The following is a 19,352-nucleotide window of genomic DNA, read 5'->3' on the forward strand; positions in this document are numbered from 1 at the left end:
TGGAAAGTGGCCTAAATGTGTAACTCAGTGTGATTCTTGGGAAAAACTAAGAAAAAAAATTGTTGTTTTCATATGGCTCCTTTTACAATCTCAGGTTGTCCTGAAATGTTTTCTAGGCTGGAATTTTCTGACACCCTTCCGCCAAGTAGACTGGGCCGATCTAATATTTTATGTGAAAGGTGGCGCCTCTGCAGTGTAAGCCTGGATTCTATCTCTCTGGTGGAGACTGCATCCATGACATTCTGATTCAGAAGCGAGTGTGTTCCAAGCTGAACTGCAGCTGACATAGAATTAACATGCTTGACACTCATCAGAGGAGTGGAGTGAAGAGTCAAAGTCAACAGGTGAGTTTGCTTTTGTTGGTCGCAGGCATAGTTTTCCCTCGTTCTGAGTTCCTTCTTAAAGAAGAGGTGAGGGTAAGCACAGCATGTGACCAATCCTGGAGTGGCAATATGAGAGCTCTTGAGGTGAAATTCCATTGGGGTGGCATTTACAGTCATCCCTCCAAATCTGCCCCAGACCCAAGCCAAGTCCTTGGGTCTGGAGTCATAAGGCTGTAAGAAATAGGAGCATTCAGCCCATCAAGCCTGCTCCACTATTCAATACGATCATGGCTGATTTATGGCCTTAATTCCATTCTCCTCCTTGTCTCACACAACCTTTGACTCCCATGCCAATCAAAAATCTGTTTATCTCACCTTTGAACATATTTAATAACCCAGCTTCCACTGCACTCTGTGAAAGAGAATTCCAAAGACTAATGACTCTCAAGATGACATTTCTTCTTGTCTTAATCAGAAACGGGAGACCCCTTATTTTGAAACCGTATCTAGCCTGTTAAGCCCCCTCAGAATGTTATATGTTTGAATAAGATCACCTCTCATTCTTCTGAACTCCATGAATATAGGCTCAACTTTCTCAACCTTTCTTCACAAGACAATCCCAACCCCTTCATCCCAGAAACAGCCCAGCGAACCTTCTCTGAACTGCTTACAATGCAAGTATATCTTTCTTTCAGTAAGATCAAACTGCACACAGTATTCTAGGTGAGGTCTCACCAACACTGTGTACAATTATACCACCCCCCCCACCTTTGCAAAAAGGTCAACATTCCATTTGCCCTCCCAATTATGTACAAGGACACCAGATACCTTTGTGCGACAGAATTCTGCAATCTCATTTAAATAATTTTCTGTTTTTCTGCCCTTTATTCTAATCTAATCTCATCTTTATTATTGTCACAAGTAGGCTTACATTAACACTGCAATGAAGTTACTGTGAAAATCCCCTAGTCGCCGTACTCCAGCGCCTGTTCGGGTACACAGAAGGAGAATTCAGAACGTCCAATTGACCTAGCACATGTTTCGGGATTTGTGGGAGGAAACCGGAGCACCTGGAGGAAACCCACGCAGACACAGGGAGAACGTGCAGACTCCGCACAGGCAGTGACCCAAGCAGGAATCGAACCTGGGATCCTGGTGCTGTGAAGCAACAGTGCTAACCACTGTGCTACCATGCCGCCCATAAAGCTTACTGCACCTGGCATTCCCAGGTGGTCTCCCATCCAAGTACTAACTAGGCCTGAGTCTGTTTAGCTTCCGAGATCGGGCGTTTTCAGACTATACATGAACAGGTCTAAACCAGCCTGTTCCTTCATTGGTTTCAGAATATATTGTTCTAAGAAACTGTCTAAAATACACTCTATGAACTCATCCTCCAGGCTATTCTTGCCAATTTGATTCATCCATTTGATAATTAAAATCTCCCGTGACCATTGCAGTATCTTGCTTAAAAGCCCCCATCACATCTTCATTTACTCTGTTCCCCAGTGCAATTACTGCCAGTGGGTCGATAAAGCACTCCTATTTGTTTTATTCGCTATTTCTTGTATCTCCCAAAATGATTCTACATTTTGATCCTCCAAGCCAAGATCATTTCTCACTACTGCACTGATCAAATCCTTTATTGACAGAGTTACCCCACCTCCTTTTCATTTCTTCCTATCCTTCTGAAATATCAAATACCCTTGAATATTCAAATTCCAGGCATGGTCATTTTGCCACCATGTCTCTGCAATGGCTACCATATCTTATTAATTTATACCAGGGAACCGGAACCCATCCTTCTGCTGCCATGTGCATGCAGTGGACAGGGAAGAAGCAGCCATTTGCATGGGAGACACAATGGCATGGTGGTAATGTCACTGCACTAATAACCCAGAGGTTCAGCCAAATGTTCTGGTGTCATGAGTTCAAATCCCATGATGGCAAATGGTGAAATGTAAGTTCACTTAATAAAATCATGGGGACCATGAAACCATCATCGATTGTTGTAAGAACTCACCAGTTTTCAGGAGGAAATCTGCTGTCCTTACCTACACACACAGCAATGTAGTTGACTCTTAACTGCTGTCTGAAATGGCCTAGGAAGCCACGCAGTTGAAGGGCAATTAGGGATGGGCCGCAAATGCTGACTTTAACAGAGATACTCACAAAAGGAATAAAGATTTCAAATCGGGTGAGGGGAGGCCACATTGCAGGAATCTTTCCTCATTTTGTGCTAGACTGTAGTCCTGCTCAATTTCAGGTGGGATCATGGGGGAGAATCCAGCCCTCGGTCTGGCGAAGATTGCAGCCTTGAAAAGTGGAGGCGTTCGCCTCATTTGTCAAACGCCCCAAGATATGAAGGTGTCCATAAGCTGGCTACAAATTAAATCAGAAAATATGGGGGAAGGAAGAATTTAAATGTGTCAAATCTTATACTGCTTGCCTCACAAGGTGTGCAGAGAGCAAACTTGCAGAGGTCCAGAGCTTTTCCTCAGCTATTCTCCAGCTTAAACCCCTTACCGATGGTTCCCAACCTCACCCGTCATGAGGTTTTCTGCATTGCACATCTCTTTAGTAACATCAACAGGAAGTGGTGCAGCCACTTTATGTAAAAACTAGGGGAGTGTGGATCAGTGTTCTGCCACTCCATGGTACTGTATCCTGACCTACATATCGGTCTAATAATTGATAGTCTACAAATCCATTAACCAACATCATTCCAAGAGCTGTGACTAATTTTCTTGGATGTGTCCTTCTCAAGCAGTTGACAACAAATCAATGTTGGGTTTGGTGCTATTGTTGACCTCATGTTTGACCATTTTAAAGCGATCATTGATAGCAGGACTTCTGATCTGTTGCTTTGGAATTTTTTGGATCTAACTCTGAGGCAAACTTTGACAATGTTTTATCTTATGAAACAGGCTTAAATGTCTGCGAGAAAGGCAAATTTTTGCTCTCATCTCTGCCACTAGGTGCCATGTTAATTGGTGCCAGCCACGCGTGGAGCCTGAAGAACAGCCCAAACAGTCCCTCAGGAAACCCATCCATTATCCAGCGGCCTCAATAATCTTCGGGCACCACAACACCTTGTGAGGCTAAATTTTGTCAAATAATTTAACCATCGGTGAGTTCTTGGAGGCAAGGTCGATCAGTCTACTCATGATCACCTGTCATGGTCCATGTTTATCAAGAATTTGTCTATACTTCTGGTTAAGCAGAGAAATTTTGAAAACAGACACAAATGTGAATACTGAACTGGCATAAAAATCCATTTAGTGAATTCTTGTGGAGTCACTGCAAAGATGCATTACTTGATGCTTGCTTAACTAGATTTAACACATAGGCTATAGAATTTGCTGTGGCGGCAGTTTAACTGGCCACTGGCAATAAGATTTCCATTGTTGTGGATGTATTGGGGAAGTATGGGGGAGGGGGGGGGGGGGGGGGGGAGAGAGTCTAAAGTCCCTGAGTGACCAAAGTAGAACCACCTATAATCTTCATCCAATAAATATAGCACGCCACAGTGCCAGGACGAAGAGCAGCAATACAAATCAGCATCAAAAGCCAGCCAGAGCCAGCCAGGCGACAGCGACCGTGGACAACCACACATGTACGACTAAAGGATAGAAGGATAGATTCATCAACAAGTCACAATCAGCATGGAGGGGGAAGGAGGGGGGGGTCACTGCCGCTTTGCAATCGAGCAAACTTTGTCGACATAAAACATCTGCAATATATAAAAAGAAAAGAAAGAAAGGTATTCAGTAGCATTAAGTACAAGCAACCATACTGGATCCTGTGGATTCAGTCTGCTTCAAGAGGAAACAGCATCCTAATGGGACTAACATCCAGCTTCTGTTTTTCTGAATTGGGGATCTTCCACAAACAATGAAAGATTCGCCCACAAGATCAAAACTTCTCATGGATTCAACTAGATCACAAACTTACGTTTTGTCAGGTACTTCAACCTCTATCCTGTCACATGGAACTTTTCACAAACCCAGTGTTGGAAGGGAGGGAGGTAGGGAAATCGAGCAAACAATCTAATGAACCGGGGGGGAAACCCCTGGGGACAACTTGCCCTGTGCGTTTTTGATGTATAAATTTAGAGATTTTTAAAAATATATCTTTATCTTCCCCAGAATTCATTACACGTGACATTTCCCTAAATGTTTCTATCCTGAAACAATTTATTGTTACTGCTTGAATTTATCAAGAGCATTTCAAGACAGGAATTTGTGTCAACAATTTGTGACACAATTAAAATTTGGCATTTGGATTTAAATAGGGGACTGCATGCCCCTTTCCTTATCATCATTTGGTCCAAATATTGTGAGCGTTCCCCTTCCCTGGATTTCTCAACATGGTAACAAACTTCCAAGGTGAATGATGTGGCCGTTAGCAAATACTAAAGTTCAAGTACTCACTCAATCGCTTTCCAGTGAGCTCAAAGAGCATTGCCTTTCCAGCCTCAACCATTTGCAGCTGAAGAAACAGGCACTGTTTATGGGCACATTATTCAAAACAATGAAACTTCTCAGCGGGTAAGAAGTTCATTGGAAATCATAAACAAACCCAGTAAGCAAAGGGGGAATCGGATTTAGACCTTTTGTGCATCTCATTTCTCCAAGGTATGTGAGTTTAATCTGGGAAGACCTCAATCAAACATGTGACATACACACTGGTTGCTTCCCTTCTTCCAACGATGGCCAGCTGTGTGAAAGCCTATGCCCAGAAACTGACCCTCAATTTCCCCACAGGATGGCGAAGAGTGAAGACTGTGGTGTTCTGACTCTGATACCTTCCATACCATGGTGGAAAGCAAGCAAAAATATTGCAGATGATCTTAAAACCTCCACTTGCCTTTGCAATATCTTGGTTTCAACATTATTGCAAAATAGGGTCCTAATGCAGTCATTAATGTGCTCTCCAAGGTTCTATGAAATGGTTAAGATACCTTCTGCTCTGAAGTAGTCACAAGATTAAATTCGCTGTTGAGGTGGACTGGATGTTTAATGCTAGATCCATTTAATGACCTCATTACAATATTCTGATATCTTTAACTTTGAGGAAGGCTTATGGGAAATTTCATGGTGATTAAAGTTGGAAATTGTAACATGGCTTAGTTTGGGAAGAGAGTGGGTTGAGTGAAGGAGATCCAACATTAGGTCGCCTGCATACTTTTCTCTTTAATAATTGAAATGCATTTGTCTTTCTGTTTTAATTAGATTGAGGGCGAGGTTAATTTTTCCTTTCTTCTGCATGTCCTCATGTTACATATCACTTGCTGGTTAAGCAGGTGAATGTCAATATTCCCCATACCTCTGCCAATATCATTATTCACCTAGCTGTGAAGAAGAACGGGGTCATCTTTACTCAGTGCCCAACCTGTTGGAATGGTGGTCAATAAGTTCTTGTTTGGAGGGAGGTTTGTGGAAGATGAGGGGAAAGGTATTACACATGTCCTAATGTTTCAAAATGCTTGGAGTTATGCATTTTAATCAGGTTTAATCCAATCCTGGTCTAGATGAGTTGTAGTAATGACAGAATTGGGAACATTTTGCACACATTACTGTCCCAAAAGAATAAATGCGGACTCTGCTGCATATTATCCCATCACTGAATACAACTCCAATCTACTCAGCTGTCATTTTGAGCGGTGGGCCTGATGGTGAAAGTTTATATTTTTACTCCATTGCTCCATCACTCCCAAATATTATTCCCCAGGATTTCATATAAATGGCCTGTGAAAAGCACAAAACAGATGGGCACCCATCTGCCATTAGTCCATAGAATTTCAGGGCAGGTTTGCAGATCCTCAAGGATGCTATCATTAAGATCCTATCAAACCTTCATGAACAGCGCCACCCTGAGTATTGTTCTGCACACACCAGCATAATGTTGGGGTTGACCCAAGTCTTACTGAAGAAACTGATGAGTCTCCGGAACACGTTTTATGATCCTTAATTATTAATCTTTTTCAAGACTTGTTACGAATTGACACCTCAACATGATAGTGTGATTGTCTTTACAGATCGCATCAGCACAAGATGTGTTTCTGAACACAATGAAATTAAATTAAATTAGGACAATGATTTTGCTGTTACAGAAATTGTTACGAGAGCATGTTTCATTGAGTACGTTTCCAATGAGGGGAAATAACATGTGAATGAACAAGCTTTAACAAGGTTACTCCTTCCCCTATCCTACTGACTCTAGGGGGACGTGGCAGTGCCATTGTTACGTTGATTCAGCGCAACACAGGTCTCCACTGAATCTGGATCACCAGGAATAATGTCACCCATCTGACTCATATGACCGTTAGAAAGACATATCCTGGACACAGGCAAGGCACTTGAAGCAGACTGAATGTACGGTGCCCAATGGAACGGAGCTGGTAACAAGATTGGTGAGGTGCAAAGGTGGCATGCTCAGAACACAAAGCTTTCAACACAAGAAACAAAGACATGAAGAAAGTCAGTTGAAAGGAAACATTGGCGAAACTTTAAAATACGGTAGAGCCAGCTTCTAAAATAGCGCCTACAAAATGAACAGATATATATCCAGCACACGGCGCAGCAAGTTCCAAAATGGTGACATAGCAAATTTCAAAATGGCGTGCATGGTTCAAGAAAATTATTTTATTTGTTTTCAAAGCCGCTGTGCTCGGATAGCCAATTCAGATAAATTGTAACATGTTTGGAAACTGGATGCCCTGGCATGCCTTCTTGAGATGCCTTGGCACACCCTACTCAGAATGCCTGGCATGCCCTATTGAGATGAGCTGGCAAAGGGACAAGCTCTTTCATCAGGAGAACATTAGGATTCCCAGCTGCGAAAAAAGATCGGAGTTTAAACTATAAATAAATGTCAACATGGCATGAATTGTTAAAACCGACAAGACAACTGCAGTGACACCCGAAGTGACCCTCCATGTTTTAATATAGACATGAAAGTATATGTGGTCAGTATTATTATCCAAACAATGCTCTCAAACCTCCTGAAATTATCAGAAGCAACATATTGAACAAGTTCATTAAATGCATCAGGAAACAAGTCATTTTTAAAATATGATATTCTCCTTAAGATGGTCGCACTCTGGAGGATTCTCGACTTTCACTTCATGTGATCAAACTATTTGGTGGCCATTTTAGAAAGGATTAAACATTATAATCCTTCTCAAGGGAATGGTGAGGAGTAGACTGAGACTCACTAACACACTGGAGAACTGTAAGGAGTGGATGAAGAAAGGAAGTCAGTGATCCAGAGAGAAAGAGAGATCAAGTTGGAGAGATAACGCTTTCTTAATGCTGCTCTGGAGTGTCAGCTGAATGCATTAGCTTCTTACCCAAAGGCAGGAGGGGCTACTACTGAGTGAAGGCTAGCACCTTTAATGGGAGCTCAGCTTCTCCACAACCATAGTTAATATGCTGACTTAATTTCCTTCCCTGAGGCCCATGCATCTTGGCATCACATCTGCCCTCTGCACAACTTCAATCACCTCTATAGCTGTCTGTTTAGTTCCCCAAGAGCTTCTTTGGTAGCCTTACAAACTCAATCCCACACAAGCTTAAACTTCTTTAAAACTCCACTGTCCCCATCTTGACCCTGTTCAAAGTTGCACCCCCAACACCCCAAATTCAAAATCCTGCCCCATAGTTAATGTGGTAACGTTGTCTCCACCCTATGTCCTTTGTCAATCCAGGAGTCTTCATCCACTTCAGCCTTTCTCTATCCAACTCTGTCCCTAAATTATTATCGGTCACTTCTTTGCTCCTGCCTTTAAATGCTGTTTCAACTTGGATTTTTGTTATCTCCTTTAACTTCTCTAGTACTATTCATGCGCTCATAATTTAAAAAATGATTAGTTCCTAGTCAGACCATTTGCTAAATTGGGAGACAACAGACACATTAAATTGTTGTTTCTTGTTGCTGCAGAATCTCAGAGCTCCAATATTAAACAGCGAGCAGGAAGTAACTGGGGCGGGATTCTCCAACCCCACGCCGGGTCGGGGAATCGCCAGCGGGCCGCGCGAATCGCGCCACTCTGCCCCGACGCCAGCACGCGTTTCTCCGCAGAGCGGAGAATCAGAACCATTGGGGCCGGCGTGGTTGACGCGGTGCCGATCGCGGGCTGCTCTACGCGGCGGGCCCACCGATTCTCCGGTGGGCCGACCGGACGTATGAAAAGAGCCGAGTCCCGCCGGCGCCATTCTAACCTGCTCTGGGCCGGCGGGACCTTGGCGTGTAAGGGTCGGGTGGCGGCCTTTGGGGCGGGGAGGGGGTATCCGACCCTGGTGAGGGCTCCGATTTGGCCTGGCCCGCGAACGGGGCCCACCAATCGGCGGGCCGGACTCCATGGCTGGGGGCCTCCATTCCTACGTGCTGGCCCCTGTAGTCCTGCGCCCTGTTGCACCAGGGCCAGCGCGTTGAAGGAGGCCACTGTACATGCACGCATTGGCGCCGGTTCCACTGCGTATGTCGTTGGCGCCGGTGCAACTGCGCATGCGCGGATCCCACGGCGCACAGTTCACGCCGGGATCTGCAGCTGGAGCGGCGCGAAGCGCTCCAGTGCCGTGCTGGCCCCCTGGAGGAGCCAGAATTAGTCAAGGGAGCGGCCCGTTCATGCCGTCATAAAATGCAACGGCGTTTACAACGGCGTGGACACTCTGCCGCGATGTTTTGAGGCTCTGTTTTGCTGAGGATAATGATTTGTTTAAGTGCAAATGATTAAATATTTTATTGGGAGTTTCTTTTTTGAAAAGGAGCACAATTCTTTAAAACAGTTTATCAAGGGGGAAGAAATTCTGGATTGTTTCAGGTCTCACTGCAGTGTCCTATCACCAACCCTCTGGAACCCACTGAGAAACTGGTCTCTCCTCAAGAGATACAGTGGAATCCATATATATGCACCCATCATGTAACCAAGGCCACTAATGGTTCACCAGTTGGGAGATATAAATTTAGCTTACTCAGTGGTAACCAGTTTGACTACCCACTCATTAGGTTTGATAGGCCAAGTCTTGCAATTGCATGTTGTTCAAGGTCTACCTGAAGTGAGCCATTTATGTTGTCAAATACAATGGATGGGGTTGAGGCGAGATGCCACGCAACTCATTTCTCACGTGCCTTTCTATTTTAGAACGAGCAGAGAGCGAAAAGCTGTAATCCTGTCACTATATCTCCAAACGCACAAGGGGGTGCTCACTCTCCAGCCAGCTCAGCCTGTCTTTGCGGTTCAAGATAGTAGCCAACTATCACTTGGCAATAACATAGACGAACGGTGCTCACTCTCACTCTGCAGAAAGAAACTCATTCGCAGGAGCTACTGCTCGGGTTTTGCACTTCACAAGGGCCCTCCCCCAGGTCAGATATTCATTGCAATACGTAGATTCTGAAATCTAGTTGCTCAAATGGTACCCTGGGTCGAAGAGGGTCAGTGGGTGAAAGTGAATATTTATCCCCTCAAAAACTTCCAGATCGTTTGTAATCATTATTGGTGGGAGGGTCTGGTAACAATCAGTGCTTCTATTCCACCATACTATTGCATATTGTCGGATTCCACTCTATCTGTTTTAGTGACCTTAATTTTGGCTTGGAGCAGTCAATACATGATGCTTGTAATTTTAACAGTATCATTTGACTTTTCCAATTTTTTGGGGAGGAAGGCTTTATCAATTCTGTGGCCTTTTGGTACAACGTAATCCAGGTCATACCTTCAGTGAGACCATTCCCTCAGTGTGAACCTGCAGCCCTGGGGCCAAGCCTAGAGCTCATGGCATTTGGTTTCCAAAGAGTCAATGAATCCTGCCTTGAGATGTGCCGTGGCCATTCGCCACGGAGGTAACCATTCTCGGCGTGAAAGAGCTAGTCCCTTCCCATCATGCTCTAGAGACCTCACCAACCTTCCCACTAAACTGAACCAGGGTGAGCGGTCGTAAAACGGGTCCTGGCCATCATGGTGGATCGGGTACCCTTCGTCTCCCCCCAGGTCAGAAAAGGGATCGTCCAGAAAGGTATCATCGTCCAGCTCCTCCTCCTCCTCCTCCTCCTCCTCCTCCTTCCCATCATGCTGCTCGTCTGCGAGCTCAGTGATGTCAGAGTCAGGGTTCGAGAAGGTGGGGGAGGGGGTGAGATCAGCCATGCGTTCAGTCATGCAAGTGTTGAAAATGGGAGAACTAGTACAGCCAGAGACAGGGGAACTAGGGTTAGTACAAGACAAAGACATGTTAAAAAAAAAACCTCATCATTCCAACAAGCTGTAAGAAACCCTCTGACTGACAGTGAAGATTTGGCCCCAGGAAGTCAGTAAGCTGTGGTCGGAAACTGTTTCCTATTAAATATATGTGTGGGCAAGAATCTTTGTCAAGTTGCCAATGGACATATAGGGCATAGTCCAGCTGAGAAATGTACCATCCATTTGGCTTACCCGGTGGACAAAGTTGTTGTGCAATGGGTACATTTTTAAAAATAAGAACTGGGAAGCTGATTTAAGATGTGATAATACCACACAACTGTAAAAACAATTAAAATCACCCGAACAAATGACCTTGTAAAGTGACCCGGCTGCTGAATGGCCACAATGGTGTTGGGAAGATCCATGTCTTAGCGGCGTTATCTTACCTGCTAAGGACAGCAACACCGGTGCCAAAAAAGCACCGGATTCAGCCAGACATTTCCCACTGCCCGCTGACCACTTTGTGCCCCATCTCTTGCTGACCTCCCAGACCTCAAGCTTAGTTTTGGAACACCCCAATCAGATGTTATTGTCTTTATCAGAGTATTTCATACAGCAAAGCTTGCAGTTGGCATCCACATCACTGGACAGTCACACGGCCTTGCTGCTGCCATGGGTTTTGTTTTGCCAGATCGCACCTGCAATGAGTTTGGGGATCATATGGCTCAGGAGGAGGCCATTTAGCCAATTGTGCTCGTACTGGCTCTTCGAAAGAGCTACCCAATTAACCCCACTCCCGGCCCTTCCTTGTGGCTCTGCACAGATTTCCTTTTCAAAAATGCTGTATATCCAATATCTTTTTGAACGTGACTAGAGAATCTGCTTCCACCATCCTTTCAGGCAGAGCATTCCAGATCACAACACCTCGCTGCCGGAAATATTCTCCTCCTCTCCGCTTCGGTTCTTTTGCCAGTCCTGGTGAGTGTAACTGGAAAAGGCAATGCCTAGATGAACAAGTCAGCAGCTATGGTGTGATATGATGGTCCCACTAGTCAAATATTTTCCCCGCCAACAGTCAATGATTACCCCTGGCATGGGGAATGAGGAATCCAGTCAAAGACTGGCCCAGGGGACCACAAGACAATTCTCAACCTTACTCAATACCTATTCATCTTTTTCTTTTTAAACGCAGGAAGCTTTTATCCAAATCAGGAGTGGATGTTCATTTGACAACCAGTCCTTTACCTAAAGCTGGAAGTGCAGGCAGATGTGTGAGAAGCCACAGTACAAGCACAGGTCTTTCCAGCCCTCACTCTGCCTGGTTAATGTATTGACGCGCACACTGTTTCAACCAAGACAGCCTGTATTTGTGGACAGAGTACAGAATCAGCAGGCACATGGATTGATTGGTGAAGTGGATGCCCAGAATGCAAGTTCACAAATAAACTTTCTAAATTCAGCATTTTCCAGTGAATTGTACAGTAAGTGTAAAAAGCACATTGCAGAAATCTTTAAAACAGTGTTCATCATTGATTAGGGATATCACAATATGACATTCATTCTGTACACTCAATACTTACTAACATTCACCTTGCATTGATCTCACTCCCTTCATTAGAAGTGGAATTTCTCATGGCTTGGGTAAGGGAGGCCTTTGCCCCATGTGGTGAAACACAATTATCCCACATATCCAAAAATCACAGCTCACTCAATGCAATCCTTTGCAGACCGGATGGAAAGCAGAGGTGATAGAAAGTACAGTATAGGGAGTGACCAGTACAGGGTGTGGAACACGGGAGTGACCAGTACAGGGTGTGGAACACGGGAGTGACCAGTACAGGGTGTGGAACACGGGAGTGAGCAGTACAGGGTGTGGAACACGGGAGTGACCAGTACAGGGTGTGGAACACGGGAGTGACCAGTACAGGGTGTGGAACACGGGAGTGACCAGTACAGGGTGTGGAACACGGGAGTGACCAGTACAGGGTGTGGAACACGGGAGTGACCAGTACAGGGTGTGGAACACGGGAGTGGCCAGTACAGGGTGTGGAACATGGGAGTGACCAGTACAGGGTGTGGAACACGGGAGTGACCAGTACAGGGTGTGGAACACGGGAGTGACCAGTACAGGGTGTGGAACATGGGAGTGACCAGTACAGGGTGTGGAACATGGGAGTGACCAGTACAGGGTGTGGAACACGGGAGTGACCGGTACAGGGTGTGGAACACGGGAGTGACCGGTACAGGGTGTGGAACATGGGAGTGACCGGTACAGGGTGTGGAACACGGGAGTGACCGGTACAGGGTGTGAAACATGGGAGTGACTGGTATAGAGTTACATCCCAACCAAATAAACAAGCAGAGAATGGCCGTGGTGATTTTGATTCCGACACAAAGCAAATCAAGCATAAAGGTCCAGCCCGCCTGCGGCATGTTTTTTGTCGGCAGGGACGGCTCGCCATTGGGCACCAGCCGGCTCTTCTAGGCCCGTTGATGTCTGAGATGTTTTGTATGGCTCGCTGGTCCCATTGCCAGGAACCCGCCACGTGGAAGGGGGCTGGATGGCCATTAGTTGGATAGTGGGTGCAGATTGATAACGATTTAACGGATGGAATTTACAAGAAAGAATGTATAAAATGATGCATGTTTGGACTTTGAGGGGCAGCGTGGTGGCACAGTGGTTAGCACTGCTGCCTCACGGCTCTGAGGTCCCGGGTTCGATCCCGGCTCTGGGTCACTGACCGTGTGGAGTTTGCACATTCTCCCTGTGTTTGCGTGGGTTTCGTCCCCACAACCCAAAGATGTGCAGGGGTAGGTGGATTGAACACGTTAAATTGCCCCCTAATTGGAAAAAATGAATTGGGTACTCTAAATTTATGGGGAAAAAAATGATTGGACTTTGAAACAGATAGTCATTCCACGGAAGAATGTTTAACAGATTAGACTGAAGATTGACAAAATTCAATTTGATCATTTTTAATAACTCTCCATGGAATGTAGGTGTTGCTGGTCAGCACCACCATTTGTTGCCACTCCTACTTGGCCTTGAATTGAGTGGCATGCTGGGCCCTTCCAGAGGGGAGTTAAGATTGCTGAAGTCACATGTAGGCCAGACCCGATAAGGATGACAGATTTCACCTCCTTAAAAGGATATTAGTAAATGAGGTGGGTTTTTATAACAATGGTTTCATAGCCACCACTAGATTTTTTAAATCCAGATTTTTTTGTATTGGTTCCCAAAGTCTCTGAATTACTAGTCCAGTGACAATGGCACTACACCACCACCACCCCTCAATACTAGCATTTATGCTGCTGGTTTGAGTTAAGCTGTCCCATGACAGGCGCAGGTTTTAACTGGTGTTTGGTTCTTGGAGAGGGAGACCTCACTGGATCTCCAATGGGATCACAGATTGACCTTTCTAACTTTACATGAATGCTGCAGAGAAAGGAAATCTCTAAAGAATTAAGTGGATGGATTCAATTCATCAACTGAATTTTTTTTTACAAAAAGCAATGCTTGTAAGAAGAAATTGTTTGGGGTCCTAGAGAAGGGACATTATGTATTGGAATGCTTTGTACAGAATATAAATGTTTTTTGATTTAATTTGTTCTGAAATTTTGGTTACATATTAAGTTTTTTTTTAAAGAGAGGAGGGAATATGGTAATTGTGTTGGGCTGTGTGCAGGAGTGAGCATTAACTGGCAATTGATTCGTACCTCTGTAGCAAACTGTGAAAACCCTACAGGAAACTCTTATCGGAAACGCTATAGGAAATTGTGGTTGTTGAGGTAGGCAGTGCTTATTTGAAATGTGTAATTCTGTAAATAAATGCTTGAAGTGTGTAATGACTGGGTCCAGTTCTATCCTTCTCCAAATAGCTTTCTGGAGAATAACAATGGGGAGTGGTCAGTGTGCAGTGTGGAGCAAGAGTGATGACCAGGGTGATGGGTATGGGTTCAGTGCACCATAAACAGATGGATCAATGGTCTTCTTCTGTGCTGTAAGATTCATTCAGTCCATCGTGTCTGTATCAACAGGGTTACTTAAGGGCCATTTCGCTGCCTGCAAACTGACTTGAGTCCATTGACTAATGGATTCAATGTAATTCTTATTGTGCTCTTAGATTTCCAGAGCCAAGTACTGGCTCAACATGTGGCGCTGGTCAAAGACTCGGTTCTTCACACAATAGAGTACACTACATCTGAATTGTCTACATGCCGCACAGTGAGGATGGGAATTACCAGTCCCCTCCAATGGGGGCATATCTCCAGCAGGTTGGGACATCTGCCTGCTCTGTAAACATGCTTACCATGAGGACTTCTATCAGAAACTGGAAGACATAACACTCTGCTCAACAGGTATGCAGCTGGTGGAGGCGTCATTGCCCTGCCACTCAGTTAATTAATATTCTCCAACAAATATCTCCGAGAATAGGGGTTAAAAATGATTAGTCAAACTGGGAAGTGGTGTTCCACAGGATCAGTGATAGGGCTACCGTTCTTCATCACTCAAATAAATGATTTGACCAAATTTTAAAAATTGCACGTGACACACCACCTAACCTTTGGACACTTAGGGGCAATTAAGCATGGCCAATCCACCTAACCTGCACATCTTTGGACAGTGGGAGGAAACCGGAGCACCCGGAGGAAACCCACGCACACAGAGAATTGTGCAAACTCCACACAGCCAGTCACCCGAGGTCGAAATCAAACCCGGGTCCCTGGTGCTGTGAGGCAGCAGTGCTGACCACTGTGCCACAGCGCCACCCCAATGGAATTGAGGAACTGAGGGGTCTGGGGAGGGTGTTACACAAATCACTAATAGTCGTGACAACAGTGAATAGGGCTATTTTAAAAAGAAAGAAAACAAAGCGCTAGAGTTTATTTTGTGAGAGATGGAATTAAAAGGCAGAGCAGGTATGTTGAATTTGTATAGAACCTTGATTAGATCAACTTGGAGCATTGTGTACAATTCTGGGGTGCGATTCTCCGCTCCCGCGACTAAGTGCCCACGCCGCCGTCACGATGGCGCGAAACGGCCCCGGTCTCGACCGATTCAGGGCCCGACAATGGGCTAGGATCGGGGCCGCGAGAAACTCGGGGAGCGTGTCGCTAAAGCAGCGTTGTCAGCGCGCGCCGGGCATTGACTGCCGTCACCCGCGCATGCGTGGTTGCCGTCCTCCCCGAGGCCGCCCCGCAAGAAGATGTCGGATGGATCTTGCGGGGCGCGGAGGAAAGGAGGTCCTCCTTCAGAGAGGGCAGCCCGCCGATCGGTGGGCACCGATCGTGGGCCAGACCCCTTTTGAGTCCTACGCCGGTGACAGAACCCTCCTCGACCGCTCACAGGCCGCCCCCCCCCAGCATTCCCACGCTGTTCCCGCAGGCAGCGACCAGGTGTGGATGGCGCCGGCGGGAAGCCGTCGTTTTGGGCAGGCCGCTCGGCCCATCCGGGCCTGAGAATAGGGGGGGTGGTGGAGAATCGCCATTTTGGGTGTCTCGGGCGATTCTCCGGACTGTGCCGCGCAGAACTAGATAGTGCCGATCTCGCCGCTTGGGTGCATCGTGGGAGGGCGTCGGACCGGCGTCGCATGAAAAAATGGCACCCCAGGCGATTCTCCCAAACGGCGCAGCATCGGAGAATCGCGCCCTGGTCTCCATATAATAAAAAAATGTTTAGTTGAGCTAAGTGGTGTACAAAAGATTGACTAGAATGATGAGGGCTGAGGGGAAAGGCTGGATAAGCTGGACACTTCCCTATAGGGAGAAGAAGACAGAGGGGTAGCCTGATAGAGATCTTTAAGTGAGTGAATATTTTCTTCAGGGTAGACGTACAGAAGAGGTTTCCACCTGTAGCTAAGGGACAAGATACTCACGAATAAATATACTCGGGGATTCAGGAGAAACCTCTTCACCTGGAGGGTGGTTAATGAATGGAGCACAAGAGGAATTGTTAGAGCCCTTGTAACGGGAAGTTAGATAAACATTGGAAGGAGAAAGCAATAGAAGAATACATTGATGGGGTTAGAAAAGGAAGGTTCATCTGGAGCATGAATTTATTGGCGGTCTCTGTGGTGTAAATACTTTGTAACACTTTTTAAACTTTGCTTAACAATCAGCAGATAAGCAGTCGCTGTGTGGAGTGGATGGACAATCTTTGTTAAATTCTCAGGTGGAGAATTCTAAGATTGTCGCAGTGAGACTGGGAGTAAATCTGGCGGAGGCCTCTCAGGATTGAGCTGACCTCGGTGGGGGTGCTCAGTGTGAAGACACCGATTGTTAAAAGTGAAAGTGACGCTCCAGGTTCTAGTTGAAGACCACCACCACCATCGTTGACTAAACGGACCACAACCTCAGCAGCAAAGTGACTCACTTCCCATTTCCCAGATTAATACCCGTTATTTTCATCCTTTCCTACCATTCACTGTGTGTCTGTCTTGTGTGGGTCTGGGAAAAGGGTGGGGCGGGGTTAAGGGAATAGTTAGATTAGCAGACAATTGTTCCATTCTTACCAATATATCTTTATCTTTTACCTTGTTATAAATAAATATATTTTTTAAAATGTTTTACTTACAGATTTGGTGCCTGTAACTCATTGGATCAGTCAAGGGTCAAAGATCGCAGGATAATTGACTAATTATTGATTAATTCACTTATGTTGGGACTCCGAGGTCTGTGGAGTTGGAATTGACTGTGCACTCACCCAAGGTGTCGTAACAAGCTGAAGAACAGATTAGGGTGTGTGGCCCAAGTAATTGTTCTTTATAAAAATGCTTGGAGTAGGGGAACTAATTTCATTCATTGCAGGCACAAATTCAGCTTGAGGACATCACATGGGGCAGAATTTAATCCAGGTGACATGGATATTGGCCACCAGTGGAAGAGCTGGTGAGAGCCCTGCATCATCGCCTTTGGGGAAGGCCCACCATATTAAGTGTCAATCAGGCACTTAAGTGGCCAATGGCAGGCCTTCCCCAGGATCAAGCACTTTGAGGGCAGAGGTTTTAACCCTTAAGAACTACCGTTCAATCAGAGGCCAGCAGCTCCTCATTGACAGGGGAGCAGTGGTAGGGGCTGGTAATGCATCCACCAAAGTCCAAGATCAGTGAGGGCCCCAGGTCACAGGTGAGTGAGGATGGAGATCGTCTGGAGGAGGTCACTGACTGGTTGGGGCAGGGGTCATTGGAGGAAAAGGCTCTCAGCGCGGGTCACTTCTCATTGCCAGCCCTGCTCCCTTAATCATGCACTGAGTGCCTGACAATGAAGTTCCCCCGCCACCACTAAACCACTTTTCCCCGCACCTCGCCTCTCACCCCACTGGGAGTCCATAAGCTAACACAACATTGTTTTGCTTTTCGGCCTCCCCATGTGGCAACTACCCCAGCCCCATTGGTTGAACATCAGCAGTGGGCTCTTAAGTGAGCATTAGCTGTCCACTTCCAAAGAAGAAGCAGCTGAGAAGTGGTAGATTGCACAAATGTAGAGATTTGATAAACATGTCGTGAAGGCAGAGAGGGGATTTTAACTTACACAGGATTTATCTTGAGTGTGTTCAGGGCAGTTTTCTGAAACAATGGTCGCGATCTAAAAGGACTTGGGATGCGACGAGGCCTTATTTAATGGCCTTGTTACGCCTCATGAGGTCTAGCAAGATCTCGCAAGGCATCGCGATCTGGATTCCAGATGTAGTGGACAGGATCCAGATTTGCATATTCAAATGTGCAGTCAGGTTGACTTGAATATGTTCACGCTGGAGTTGCCCAAGGTGCGGGATCAAACGCCCTTGCCTCGCAGACCCCCAGCGAGCACCATTTGGCACTGGTCTCCACCAACGTGGACCAGGCATACCGGCACTGGGGCGGAGGGGTCCCCTGGGTGGTCGGGCTCTGGGAAGATCCGTACCCTGGCACCACTGATGCCACCTGGGAACTGCCAGGTGGGAACACCCTGCCAGTGCCACCCAAGTGCCACCCTGGCAATGCCAGCGTTCCCAGGTGGCACTGCCAGTGTTCCCAGGTGGCACTGCCAAACAGGCATGGACACTGCCAGAGTTCCAGCTGGCAATGCCAAGGTGCCCAGGTGGCATCTTGCCCAGGCCAGAGATCAGGCCTGGGGATGCCCTGCCTTATAAGGTGGGGTGCAGGGAGTTCAAGGACCCACACATTGGTAGGTTGGGGCATTGGAGGTGTCCGGAGGCCACGGTGGGGAGTTCAGCGATCAGGACGCCAACTGGCGAGAGGAGCTTGTTAGCGCAGGAAATGGGATTAATAGTGGCCTTGGCAGGTCATTCCTCACCGAGGCCCAGCAATGAAGCAGAGTCCCATTTAATAGTGAGGTCGTTTCCGGTGCTGACAGCGCCAGGAAACACCTAGCTAAATGTGCCCGACACAGGACTTTGTTTCATTTCCGTGAAACCGCTCCCAGTATGTTCTTTAACCAAAATGCGGACGGGTCATTTAGATTTAGTCATGGGCAATAAACCAAATTTAGTTAACGGTGCGTGTATATTTATCTAATAACAATCATAATTTGATTGAACATAAAGTGATATTTAAATGAGAGAAAGAGGAACAACTTATATGATCTAGATTTAGGGAAATCCATTGAGACACTCACTGTCCCTAGAAAGACTGGTAAGAGTAAAATGAACGAAAATCAGTGGGAGGTGTTCAAAAAAATGCAATGTGATGGAGAAATAGTTTATAGGCCCAAGGGACATAACAACAAAAGCCATGCCTAGATGACTAAAAAGAGACAACAAAAAAACTGAAAGCGAAAGCATACAGAAATTGGCATCAATCCTGGCAAATGGGAAAGATACATTTAATAACCCTCACAAGCTCCACAGG

At 46.1% G+C, this 19,352-nt stretch overlaps 1 protein-coding gene across 32 annotated transcripts in view; it reads right to left on the reverse strand.

Annotated features, from left to right (window-relative positions):
* kif1aa (kinesin family member 1Aa) overlaps positions 1-19,352 on the reverse strand; it is a 511,250-nt gene that overhangs the window by 189,896 nt on the left and 302,002 nt on the right. For 14 of the 32 annotated variants that reach the window (XM_072474801.1, XM_072474798.1, XM_072474790.1 and 11 more), the window contains one exon: positions 10,232-10,528. The exons of 11 other annotated variants lie outside the window; for them this stretch is intronic. In XM_072474801.1, the coding sequence (XP_072330902.1) occupies positions 10,232-10,528 (297 nt within the window). The remainder of the gene's footprint in view (positions 1-10,231; positions 10,529-19,352) is intronic. 7 more of the 32 variants (XM_072474800.1, XM_072474791.1, XM_072474809.1 and 4 more) reach the window with 1 other exon arrangement.

This window comes from Scyliorhinus torazame, chromosome 14 (genome assembly GCF_047496885.1).
Source record: "Scyliorhinus torazame isolate Kashiwa2021f chromosome 14, sScyTor2.1, whole genome shotgun sequence".
Lineage (NCBI taxonomy): Eukaryota > Metazoa > Chordata > Chondrichthyes > Carcharhiniformes > Scyliorhinidae > Scyliorhinus > Scyliorhinus torazame.